This window comes from Mastacembelus armatus, chromosome 7 (assembly GCF_900324485.2).
Source record: "Mastacembelus armatus chromosome 7, fMasArm1.2, whole genome shotgun sequence".
Classification (NCBI taxonomy): domain Eukaryota; kingdom Metazoa; phylum Chordata; class Actinopteri; order Synbranchiformes; family Mastacembelidae; genus Mastacembelus; species Mastacembelus armatus.
This window is the reverse complement of record NC_046639.1, coordinates 16,418,694-16,432,332: the sequence shown is the minus strand read 5'-3', so window position 1 is coordinate 16,432,332 and position 13,639 is coordinate 16,418,694. Positions and strand designations below refer to the sequence as shown.

At 40.0% G+C, this 13,639-nt stretch overlaps 1 protein-coding gene across 3 annotated transcripts; it reads right to left on the bottom strand.

The window, feature by feature from the left end:
* Positions 1–295: 295 nt before the first annotated feature.
* On the bottom strand, positions 296–13,239 carry ahcyl1 (adenosylhomocysteinase-like 1). 3 transcript variants are annotated; one of them, XM_026331538.1, is made up of 17 exons: positions 12,491–13,239; positions 6,282–6,396; positions 5,800–5,943; positions 5,455–5,555; positions 5,244–5,346; positions 4,988–5,082; positions 4,729–4,835; positions 4,063–4,179; positions 3,874–3,937; positions 3,669–3,757; positions 3,514–3,584; positions 3,143–3,237; positions 2,603–2,701; positions 2,141–2,209; positions 1,868–1,946; positions 1,528–1,648; positions 296–1,423 (listed from the first exon to the last, which is right to left on the bottom strand). In XM_026331538.1, exons 1-17 carry the CDS (start codon positions 12,680–12,682, stop codon positions 1,417–1,419), a joined length of 1,668 nt encoding a protein of 555 aa, XP_026187323.1. In that variant the 5' UTR covers positions 12,683–13,239; the 3' UTR covers positions 296–1,416. The 3 variants fall into 3 exon arrangements, with proteins under 3 accessions (XP_026187323.1, XP_026187325.1, XP_026187324.1); XM_026331540.1 differs by lacking the exon at positions 12,491–13,239 and adding an exon at positions 8,515–8,610; XM_026331539.1 differs by lacking the exon at positions 296–1,423 and having other exon boundaries at positions 1,524–1,648; positions 12,491–12,682.
* Positions 13,240–13,639: the final 400 nt, after the last annotated feature.

Here is a 13,639-nt window from a genome sequence, read left to right as displayed (position 1 = left end):
AGTCCACAGCCCCTCCCTCTGGCTCAGTGACTCCACTGTTAATAATAGCAACTAATGCAGCTGGCCTGGTGCGTGAGAGCTGGTGAATATTCCAGAGTGGGACAGTAGTTTGACGCTCAGTCAGCCGGGCTGACTGTGATGTAACACAATGTGGAGAACTGTAGCAGGAAGGCTCATTCAGGGAGCTATGTTGAAATGTTAGCACTCATGAATATCAGCTGGACCCCCAAAATAATGGATGCAACTATCTCAACCACTCCCCTCTTTTCATTTTATAAGCTGTTTTATGTTTTCTCTCTTAAAAGAGCTTCATTTATTGCTGATTTAATGCATTCTGTTACATACATAGAATACACATTGTGATCACATGAATTATTTCTTTAGGTGACCCTGTTGGATCAAATTAAGACATTCACAAGCATATGGCAAACATAAAGTCTAATATTTTTTCTCAACATACAATATAGTTACATTTGCTATTAGAAGCAGTGGAAGGAAGACATTAAATGTACAGCTAACAGATGTGGATTTACAAAAGGGAATGCTGATTTAATCAAGGTCAGTAATGAGATATACTTGCTGTAAATGAATTAAAAGGCACGTTCATACCATGGCCATAAAGTATTATCCAGTCAGTACACCGTGACACAGATCACAGCTGGAATTTGAGTGAACTACAGAAAAGTTGGTATGAAGTGTTAAAAATGTTGCTGGCCTCTTATAAGGAATGAATACAGCCTGTCAACTTTAACATACACCAAGATATAACAAGGCATCTTAACCTGTTGTTAGCTAAACATCCCTTGGATTTCTATTTGTTCAGGAGAAAACTTGAGAAACTTGAGTCCATGAGTCAGGAATTTAAAATGGACAGAGTGATTCACTGGATCTCTGGATGTTACCTTTAAGGTCATGTATGTAAATACCATACCATTGAGATTATTTAACGCTTATAAAAGAAACCGTTTCTAAAATAATACACTGTAATACAGAGTTTGTTATGGCTCAGCATAAACTCTTCCTCAAGGAATGTACTAATAAACTCTTAACACCACTGACAGATAAAACATAAATGGTAAATCTTCTGTACTATTATTACTGCCATTATTTGGCACTGTGTGTGAAAAGGGTAAACAAACAATGGTGGTCTAATAAAATAAGTGGTAGCAACTAAATAAGTACATCTACATAAAAGCATGCAAGCAGGCTATGATTTTAAGCCTGTGATAAGACTTGTAAAATGTTAGTTGGTTATATGTGTCTTGCGTTTTATAATTAACACTATGTCTGAAGTGCTATTAGGTTACATTCAGCATAAGTAAAATAATTCCTCCTTTTTGTAACAATTTAGAAAATAAAATAGATATTTCTGTTTATCCCAGGGCAACTGTGTTGAGGATCACGCCATCACTCTTATTAATACCTGTGAACAAAACACAGTATTATTGTCCAGTGGGGTTATTATACTAACACACAGTGGTAAATATGTAAGTAATGATAAATCATTAAACTTAGTGTGATACTTACCTGTAATAATTTGGTTTAAAGGGCCCATTTTTGTTGAGGCCCATGTACTTGGCCTGCTCATCAGTCAGCTCTGTCAGGTGGGCATCAAAGTTTGGTAGATGCAAACTGGCCACATACTCATCTGGAGGAAAGAGATAGGTTACAATGCATGCTTTGTAGATGGAAAAACAACTCTATTGTCTTGCTGGATAATGTCATTTTAAGATTAAGTCAGAAGGTGTCAGCAAATAGCAACTATTAACTGGCTGTAGTGCACAACCTGAAACTACAGTTTTTCAATTAATTTACATCAATACTCATATATTTAAGATAAAAAAAATGTGTGTAAATATACTCTTACCCATCTTCTTAGGCAGAAGATACACATCCTGTTTGTAACGTCCCTCTGGAGCATTGAACAACTCAATCAGGGCTAGGGCCTACAAACAACACAGACCACACAGTGGCGGTAAGGGATACCAGGAAACTAGATGCTATTACTGAGCAATAATGTGGTTGGTGGTAATATGTGGTGTGATAAAAAGGAAGGTTGTGTTTCTGCTGCCCTTAAAAGTAGAGGCAACTATCCTGACATGTCAGTGAAGGGCTCTGCAGACAGGACAAAATTACTAACCTGAGTTGTGGCTGTAATGGACAACACAAACGTAGGCACTGTGGAGCAGCTCAAATTTAAGAGGCGACCCTGAGAAATGATAAGAGTACAGGTATGAACTGCAACATACACTTTGATTCAACACAGAAGCTGAGGAAAATGAAGCAAAGGTAAATTACATTGTGCAGCCGCTGTATGAACCACTAAGCCCGTAGTAAAATACCCACAGCATTACCACAGATTCCCATTTTGAATGCCACCCTATGCTAAACTAACCTAGGAGATTCAATTATGAGGCATTCGGCCTACATTCTAGATGACCACAGTTATCATATTTTAACACAATATTTCACAGCTGTGGAATGCTTCTTAACCCAGGATAAATAAAAATATAGTCTGAGAATTTTGCCCTGCTTTAAGTGTTACAAGTGGGATAAATATAAGAGTTTAAGGGACACCGTTTGTTAGCATATAGGGCTGTACCTCTGCCAGCAGGACAACCCTCTTTCCATCAGGCCAGATGATGTGGTCAACCTGAGAGCGAACCCTCTCCCAAGTTAGCTCAGGGCTGCGCAAACTTGCCTGAGGAGAAGAGGCGAATACAGGTAAAGGAATAAAAGGTGAGAGGAGTGATTCTGTACGACATAAATATGATTTGTTTGTTAACATATCCAGGTAGAAAAGAATATATGGGAAAAACATTCTGAAAACTCAAAAGAGTAGTGGAACATAAAAAGTACTAGACGACTTAGAAAAAAAGATCCAGTAGAAGCTCCTTTAATGAAAATGAAACATCCAGTCTGAGAATTGAGTAGGTATGTTTGTTAAAGAGAGGGTATTTTGGATGAGTTGCTCCTTAAAGGGAGGCATTCTGGACTTCTAAATTGGGCAGTTAAAACAACAAACATGTACGTCCGGAGTTAAGACATGAAACTGTTCTGTAAAGTCTACCTTGTTGTGCGTGTTCTCAAAGTTTGGAATTGAAATTTCCCAGACACACATAAAATTACATAAAAGTATTACCACATCAATTTCAGTATTGGAGTGTCCCATATTGCAGACGATGCAGCCATTCTTCATTCGATCAAGCTGCTCTCTGGTAACGACATTCTTGTTGCCTATATGTCAAAAAAAAAGTGATTTGTTGCAAACATAGTCACTGAGATGTACGTTATGCTTGCACAGGGTGAAAATCAGTTAGGGTTAATTAATCACATCAGTTGATTTCTAACTACAGGGAAATTGGCATTGTAATTCCTGTCATTTAGATGAAAAGTCCGGTTTTGACCTGGAGACCTTAACAGGGATATTTAAATCAGACATGATATAGTGTGTTGGAAACACTGTGGTTATCAAAGCAGAAGTAATGGATGTCACTGCATGGGGTGTAGTACCAGTGCAGGTTATCACCACGTCCATCTGCCGAATGACCTCACTCAGCTTGACCACTCGGAAACCGTCCATGCTGAGTAAACACACAGAAATATTTGTATTAGTTTAAGCAGGTGAAAACAACTAAAAACAAGTGATGTCATGGCAAGTGACATACCAAGCCTGCAGGGCACAGATGGGGTCAATCTCTGTGATGCACACAATGGCTCCAAGGGCCTTAAGAGCAGTACAGCAACCTTTCCCCACCTGCAGAACACAGGACCATGATTTACTTACAGACATAAATGAATAAAAGTCTGCTGCACCAGTATATACTCAGTCTATCTAAAGTAAAAATATTTTTAAACCAAAGTATGATTCACCTCTCCATAACCACACACAACCACTTGTTTGCCTCCAAACATTATATCTGTGGTCCTCTTCAAACTGCCAGAAACAAGCAAAGTGACACTGTTACCATCTTCATGCTACAAATACTCTTCACACTATCAAGAGAGAAACAGTATGACTCCAACCGATGACTAGTTTTGTAGATGATTCATTCTCCTCACCCATCCAGAATAGATTCACGGCAGCAGTAAAGGTTGTCGAATTTCTGCTTGGTGACTGAGTCATTTACATTCATGGCAGGGACACACAACCTGCCCGCCTTAGACAACTGGTACAACCTGAGAGCACACATGGGGAAACATGTTCAGGCACACACACACGCACATTTCCAAACTGAGCTGCAACCCTATGAGACCTTATACTTTCCTCAGTGTCTGGCTAATTGATTCCATTGAGAGTTGTGCTGTACATTCACAGCTTCTGTGACCAGCAGTCGAGCTATGCCATGTTTCTTAAATAGGCTGCAACCAAACTCAGACCAGTGACCTTTTTAATCTACAGTGTCAGTGAATGTTAATTCTAATATGACTTATATAACTGCCTTTGAAGCTGTTTGTGCCAGCATCATACAGTATGTCAGTCATCAATAACTAAATAAAGATCAGTTCCATCAAGACAAGATAACTTAAACACTGGCCACCTGGATGTGATTCTTATAATATTTGACATTATTGCTAAGAGTCATAGCTTTGGTCCCCATCCACATTTTACACATCAACACCAGAGTACCTATAAAGTCCTAAAAAACAGAGGATGTGCTTAAGATTTTCTTGAATTCCTACCTTCTTTAAAAGCCATGAACTCATAAAATCTAAACCCCATCTTACCTGTGCACCCCAGTGACACTCTCCTCTACGATACCCCGCACTTTCTTAAAAACACTGGGATACTTCTTGTACACCCAGTGGGTTAAGTCTCCACCATCGTCCAGGATCTATGAGAAACAAATCGGGTTTAATAGCATGAAAGATATCTCCTCCACAATAAAACCTCCAGTCTATGCCACTAAAGCATAACCCAGGGGTAAAAGAGGTAGAAGAGAGCAAATTAATTAAAAAATTGATCATGGGATTGTCAGCTTAATACCATATTAGCCTGCCAGCCCTCAGTGTTGACACAGCGATCGATGCACCACCAGAAGTCATCCTCTGACTCACCCTTCCATGCAAACACAGGTACCCCTGCAGGAAACCAAATGCATACTTAAAGGCAAAAACTTGGTTCATATGGATGTTACAAGGTCTTTATAAAATCACTTTGTTATGAGACTTAGCTGAAAACAACCCAATTAAAATCAAAGATTTCACATGTAATGCTGGTTTTATAGAGGAGAGGACCTTACCTGTCTCAGCAAGTGCAGCAGCCACCTCATTCTGAGTGGAGTAGATGTTACAGGCAGTCCAGCGACACTGGGCCCCGAGGGCAACCAGGGTTTCAATCAGAACCTAAAAGCAAAACGATGGGATATACAGACCCATCAGATGGCAGAAGAATGAAGAAGAGAAGGACATAACAATCACAGTGATGTGCACTGGGCAGATAATAGGACGTACTGCTGTCTGAGCAGTGATATGGGTGCAGCCTACTATCTTTGCCCCAGCCAGTGGCTTCTCCCCCTGGGCTCTCTTCCTCAAGGAGATCAGGGCAGACATGTCTGGGAAGGAGGAAATGCAGCACAAGTTAAATGCCACTGAAAGGGCATAAAGGTCAGGCTTTGTTTTGGAAGAGAGAAGAAGAATACACCATATTGAATACAAAATCAAGCCTTTTGTACTAAGTTGACATTCAGTATTTGAGAGTGATTGAACCACTTTTGATCAAAGTACACTGTAAATATTATGGAAATACTGAAGAAAAAACATGTTTGAAATGCCCACAATGTGTCAGAGGGGACATACCTTGTTCAGCAATTTCAATTTCTCTGCGGCCAAATTCAGCCTGCTTGATGTTCTTCACACAGAAGTCGATGCTGCCATGGGAGTTGACCTGGGTTTTGTCCCGGGGTGAGGTTTCATCATCTGAGCTGTCAGTGTAGGATGCAGCTGAAAAATGGAGAACAGAAAAGGTCACTATTGAGGAAAAGCATACAAAAGAGCCAATCATGACATAAATACTTTAAATCCAACTTGTGAAGATGGAGCTTGTGTGTGTATTTCTCCTATGCATGTCTGTACATACTGAAAACGCACATGTACTTGTGTGCTTTCCTGCAAATACAGTACGTATGATGTGCTGCATCTGTGGATGGATCTCATTTCAACAAATGATATGCACAGTAAAAAAACAAAAAAAACAAAACACATATATGAAATTATGGAGTTATTTTTCCAAAGTCTAATTTTAACATCTCTTAGAAGTGAAATTAAATTCTGACCAGTACCTGAGCTGTAGCTGTCGGTGGACGACTGGGAGATGGAGCGAGACAGGGAGCGACGGCCTGCCTTGGTAGGGTACTTGCTGAATTCCTGTTTGTCCTCTGTGTTTGCAAACTGGATCTGGACAGAACGAGGACGAAATGGGACACGACATAAGCACAAAAGATGAAACAATATTTGTTGGGACTTTGAGCATCAGTGTCAAATAGGAACAAAACACACATCATCACACATTAACAGCGATGACACTCGCAGTTATGATATATAATGTGTTCACACTGTCCTTTCAAAGGTAAATCATCTGAGCCTGTTACAGTAAAGCACAGGTGGATCAGGAAGAAGGGCACTGATGCCTATTTTTAGATGCCCTCCTGCTCGGTGATTTATGTTTTGTTCAAATACACAGACTTCAGTTATATTGGTGTGTTCAACATGTCAATCCAGCCCTTCAAAGGGCCCAAGATCAAAGACCTGGAAAGACATAAAATGAAATAGCACACATCTAGCGTGGCTATTTTATCAGCAAGCTTTCAACAGAAGATTTACAATAAGTCTCAACTGTTCGGGTTTTGGAGTTGCTGTACCAAATCGAATTTGATATTATTTTTCTTGTATCATAAGCTATGAAATAAAAGACAGTGTTTCATTTGGATTGTTCTTTGGCAGGCAACAATTAGACTTTATATCTGACAAATCTACTATCATTTTAACACTTTGAATAGTGTATGGCTGCACTGGTGTGGCTGTTGAATATGCAGTAATCACACCCTTTGTAGCACCTCAGAGCTCCCCCAACCACGAGAAAACAGTGACAGAAATTTGCAACTGAAAAACATTTTTTAAACATTTTTCTTTTCAGCACAAATGTTTCAGTGCCAATGCTGTATTTTTCAGTTCTGATTATGTTTTCAGTGCCAAGTGTTATTATTTAGTGCCAAAGTTCAACTGTCACTATTCTGGCTCCATACACTAACATCAGACTTTCATCACGTTGGTTCATGCAGGAGGAAGGCCTTCACACTAGTCTCTCTTGAATTCTTGCTTTCTACTGTATATTCCTCCATTCATGTCCCCATCCAATCCCTATTATGGCTGCTAAGTAATGTTGTTTCATAACAGTTTTAAAATAGTCATGTTTTGACATTTTTGTGCTTTTATGGGGAAAGAACATTTAAATGCAAAACAAAATGCAAAATGGTTCCTGTAGTGGTAGGTCTTAAGCAGGAAGGAAGTTCGATCTTTCACACAACAGGCCTTCACTCTCGCCCCCTAACAGTGATGGTGCCTCTGTTCAATACCTTCAAATTTCTGCATTCACTGTGACAATGCCACTGGATCTCCTTGTTCTCTTAATGTGTTTGGACTAAAAACTAACATCCAGACCAGCAGAGTTGACACAACACACAGATGATATCCACACATGGAACACATAAATTCCAGACTAACAACAGTAACATTTGACTGTGAGGTGCGATGAAACAGCCTACAACCAACCACTCCTTTAAGATAAAGTGTCGTGTTAATGATTATGGCACTGAACAATGTCTGAATATTGACAGTAATAATGCTACATTAAAGTAATACTAAATGTCAAAAGAAAATTCTGTTTGTGAGCTAACATGCATGACTCACTTAACAGGAAGCTGAGCCTATCCTTTCACCACAAACACCGTCAGTTCTTTGTCACAAAAAAAAAAAACATAATCAAAGCGTACAACATGAAATATGTCATTTTTAGTGCTGTAATTTTTTCATTTAGAATTAAACTAAATGTGGCTAAAACAGTAGTAACTTCATTCACTAAGTGATAAGCACCTGGGCTGAATCTACTGTGTCAGTATAAAGAAACTCGGTGTAGACTCTTGAGAGGTTTTCCAGTCTCTTAAATTTCTGCAAACACACCAAAATCTGAGAATCCCTGGTTACAGCATTAAGGAAAACAAAGGTTAATGTAATTACTGATGAATTACTCAGTGTTACTTAACATATCATTTCTGCTACTCTCACAGTAAACTATCCCAAAGGTGAGCTCTCTAAATAATCCAGGCCCTGAATTACAATGGAAGATTTTTTGTTACGATTTTGTCTAATTCGCTACAAATAAAGAAAAGTTTTACCTAACTCTTTAAACAAATAAACAGGACATGCCAAAAGTAATATCTGTTTGTGGGATATTGTAGTATCTTTAAGAATAAGTGTGTTGGATGAGTTCTTGGTGATGCATTAGTGGCGACTCACCCCTTCTCTCCCAGTCCCATGTTTGTGTGCCATGGCTGCTGTTCACTCCCTGCTGTCTCCACTTTTCCAGCCTACTTCCCTGTGCTTGTATGTCCTCTGTGTGATGGTACTAGGTGTCCCTGATGCTATTACCCCAGAACACTCCCAGGAAGAGCTGGGGGCGGGGTGGTTCCCAACTATTATTGTGATGTCTAGTGACAAAACTTAGAGGCCTGAGGGGCTGGTCAATTCCAGTCTCCCTCTTCCTCTTTCAGGTTCTGCCCCTGACAGCCAGCTCCTAAAGTCAGCAGGTTGTATTTTAAGGTAGATTTTTAAGCGCAAGTGCTAGAAAAAGAAAAAGGTATGTATGAATGTATATATACACAAACAAAGAATAAATACAGAAATATTCAACACACAGAGAGAACTCATTACCCACAGTACAGCTTTTACTTTCAGGCTGAATTCCTGTTTTGGACTACAACATAAAAGGGGATTGACAGGAGGAATTAAACCGTGTTGCCATTAGCCTTCCTCTGCATCGATAAATGGCCCATCCAGTCCCATCCTACAGCTAAAAATACCCTTTCTCTCTTAAATAGCAGGCCAGGTCACAGACTTAAGCTGTAACGTGACAGCCAGCCAGAGCTCAGTGTGAGTCTGGCATAAGGTAACAGTAACTATTTGTCCACAGACTACAAGTCCTCTGCAGCGCCATCTGAGAAGACATCCACATACAGTAGATCTTTGTATACTGACTACTCACAGTGGTCACATTCCACAAGTAAAGCACTAACAGCCTGAAGTATTTTTACAAAATATATATGGAAGTGCAAATTGTGCACCGAGAGTAGAGCATTGCTCAAGTCAAAGACGAAAGAAGTTCTTCAGACACTAATCTGTAGTCTTTGTACTTCTTTTCTTTGTCTACAAATATCAGTATATATCAACACATGCATGACGGATTACACTGTTGTGGAAAAAAACATACACTTTCCTCCAGAACTACATGACCTTTAGCAGAAAATATGACTTCTATTTATTCCAATATACCTCAGTGTTTAAAGAGTATGAGTGTCAAGGGAATATGCACCCATACTTTGCAAATAAAAAGGTCTGTGAGCTTACATATTACAACACCAATGTCATTTGGTTCACAGAAATTTTAAAATGAGTAGGTGAATATCAGCCAGAATGCCTATTACAAATACTGAAGTTAAAACAGAGTGACCCTTTTTAAAAACACACTTAGAAATGATGAAATTATTCCTTGTAAATGTGTAATGGACACTTTTCCCTCTGGGCCATCAGAAAGAAACTGTTGCGATATGGGTTTTGTGTTGTGTATAGGCGCGTATGTCACATTTAAATGATTATTATGTCATTCTTCATTACAGCTGCTGAGTTTGTGCCACTTTCTGCCCATTTATTTTAGTGTGTCCACATCCAATCCTACCACTAGGAGTCACCAAAGTTACACATTTAAAATCCTATACATAAGACAAGGGTGGGCAACCCATGTCCCTTGAGGGTCACTGCCCTGCCTGTTTTCCAACTATCCCCTGCCCTACCCACAGCTGATGACTTGGATCAGGTGTATTCAGTCAATGAATAGCTGGAAAGTACCAATTCACTTTGTCCTCTCCCTCTACACCCCCATTTTAAATGGAATCTTCCAGCTTCGAATGGCAATTATCAATTGTATTGCATGTTTCCACACTGTCATTTAAATTTACGGAGCAGGTAATAATCTGCATTTGACCTTCATCAACCTCTGCCATACAATTAGCCGACTAACAAGAGAGTGTCATGAAAATAAGGTATGAAGGCTTTTGAGATTATATGTAAAACAGCCGACAGGGATCAGATACATGAACACATAGAGTGAAATTCACAGTACACCCTCCATTTCCCAGGAGGGCAGACTGTGTAACTACTAGATGGATTCTAAGAGAGGGGAGGCTGAATGGTGGTGTTATTTGACTCACACACACACACCTGCATTCATTTTAAATTTGTAAGACTGATCTTAGCTGCCCACCACACTTTTCAGTCAATTATGTGACAGTGTAGCCTCCTAACTCACATCCATCTTCTTTTTCATGTTTGATCATTTCTGGGATTTGTTTTATCTTTCTTTTTATTTCTCAAAAGTTGGTCAGTATTTGTTTTACATAAACTCCTTTTTTTCCATCTTAACAGGTGGCTCAGTTTGACACTGGGATCTCACATTCATTCAAAACACACAGCTTTGTTTTCATAAGCACAGTACACATTCCTACCATTCAATATGTTTTCAATCAGGCTCCCTGAGGCGGCTAACAGTCCACACATTATTACCTCTTCAGACAGGGTGCCAGAGCTAAAATTCTGACATCTGCGAGCCCCGCTGCTGGGAAAATGTAGATTTTTATAAGTCTGATTATTTTGTGTAAAAAATACTTATTTTGGTACAACCAGATCTCACAGGCTGATAGACAAGCAAGACAAGAAAAAAAAAAAAAAAAAAACACATACATAATATACTTCTTTTTAAACATTTACAAACTGACATTTGCTTGTAGTTGTCTGCTGATCAATGTGCTAGTATATAGCACATAATATTTAATACTAATATCAGGCCATAATTTCGGTGCATGCTGCCAAATGGATCAGGACCTACGTATTACAACCACGTGAATATGTGTCAAACACAAACAAATTGCATCAGTTAAGAGTAGAGGTGTTTCACGTCAAAGGTCACCTTGAGGAATAGAACACATCTCACAATAGAGTTGCCAATTTTGGCAATATTATGGCCTCAAAAGATCTTTGCAAATTTCCCCTCTGTGACAAAATCGTGGCACAAAACATTCACAAAAGCAGCTCCACCAAAGCTGAACATCAAAGTAAGGGTGACAAAAAAAGTCAGAGGAGTTTAGTTTTCCAAATCTGAGCAGGTTACTTCTGAGAAACAAAAAGCTATCCTTTAGCTGATTCTCTTTTCTCTGCTTATCCACAGCCTGCTGCCTGCAGTTACACACGATGGTGGATCTGTAATGATGTGAGCAGCCGCCTCAAGGGACTCTTTCAGTCTGATGATTGTTCTGTGCCATTGTATAACAGCCGAAAAATTCAAGGCCTTTTATCACAGGTGCCACCTGAGCTGCCAATACACTTATAACACAGTTTTTGTTACTAACAGTCATGAAGCCCACACATAGTAGTGAACAAATTTAAGTGACACTTTGAACACAGCAATGAGTTCACTAGGTGCAGACATGACTAATTTTTACAGATTACATTTCCACAACCCTAAACCCTCACAGATTTCATAGCTCTGGGACTGGAATTCATGGTGGATTGAAATTCTTGAACAGGCAAAAAAACCCCTTAAATACCTCATACTTAGTGTGTAGACCCCCTAAGCTAAAATATATTAGTCCATGTATTACCTTACTTTGCAGAGGTCTTGATCTAGAGGTGTAAGTTGGCATGACTTAAAATATACATGAAGGCAGATTTAACAAAAATCCGGCCCTGATGAAAGCTCCTTAATTATATGTTGTTATCTCTGTAATAACACAGTGAAAGCTATGATTAGACAAACACCACACATGAGATGATACAGCAAAGCTTTCCTCTGTGGCCTAACTTTAGATTCTTACACTGACTCTTAGTCTTTTAAATAGTAAAGATTGCTTTTCACCCTGCAGCCTGGCTTGGGATGGAGAGATCTCAGTGGGATGGCTATAGCGTACTGTTCTGTGTGACACTGCAGCATCACATCCTACATTGCATCAAAGCTCCATTAACATCACTGGTGCTGAAAATGCAGACGGTGCCTAATGAAAACACAAAATCAACTCGGATAAACACACAGTAGATTGGCTAGGCTTGCTGTGCAGTAGTATTTCACCGCAGTACAGCGCGTACCAACGTGGATTTACTTACCCCCCCCCCCCCCCCCCAATCTCTTTGCCCTGTGGCAGTGACTGAGCATCACGGCTCCGCTTACCTTCTTCACGGATTTCAGGGTCGGGACTGCGGTGAACGCTGCGGAAGGCATTTCCCCAACATTCATATTCACATCGCTGCTGTTTTTGCTGACAGTCATCACTGAATATTTTTCTGCAACATTTTCGGTCTCCTTGACATATTTCGTGGCTTGTTTGACCTCCACTTTGCTGTCCACAACCGCCTCGCTCATTGTATCCAGGTGATACTGGTACTGGATAGCGGAGAGGGGGAAAAAAGCCGGTTCAGAGAGTTCAGACCAAGGTTATAGATAGCTTCGCCCGGCGCCTTCTTGTTCTTCTTCTTAAGCTTCGTGGCTTAAAACGACCGGGCCTTGGCTGAAACACTTCCACTAAACCTCTTCGGGGCGCAGTGGGTAGAAATAAGAGAGAGAAGCCGGGTTTCTATCTTCACTAGTAACTACTTTCTAAAAAAAAAAAAGGGCGGTCCAAACAGTCGCTTCTGTCCTCCAGCTTTGCTGTCATCCACAGCTACATCCCCGAGTGGAAGGGGGCGGTTTGTTGAGGCTGTCACCTGAACTAGTGAGCAGCGGGTAGGCGGTAATGATCCAGTCAGAGCCGGTAGAGAGGAAGACGGGGGAGGAACAGCTGATGCTCGACGGTGATGTGAAAATTCATTGGACTGAGTGCTCGTCAGTTGCGTCGTTTAACTACCTGTCAGTTACAGACCGTATAGTTTGATGTCCTGTTTCCATGGCTGCGGAATCTGCGATGCCCTGGGTTAAGCCTCCTATCGGGCTCAGTGCAAGGCCCGCCTCGTTTGCTGTGATTGGCCGACAGCCGCACAACGTGATAATCTGCAGGGTCTGATTGGCAGAGCTTGCTTGGGACAGTGTTCAACCTGGGAGGTTCTGGTTCTGCGCAAAGACTGTTCATTTTGTTATGTAATATTAGACAACATTTTGCAAATGTAAAATCATACACTTACATAACCAAAACTATACTTTTCAAGTTATATAACTACAACAATAATGTTCAAGTTCAACTTTATGATTGCATTTCAAAATGACAGATAATCTCTACTACAATCAAACACATATAACAAATTATAAATACTTAGAATAATTTAGAATCATTTTTGTGGTAGATTAACTATGTAAAACTAACTGGCCAGTGGTAGAATTTTCTCA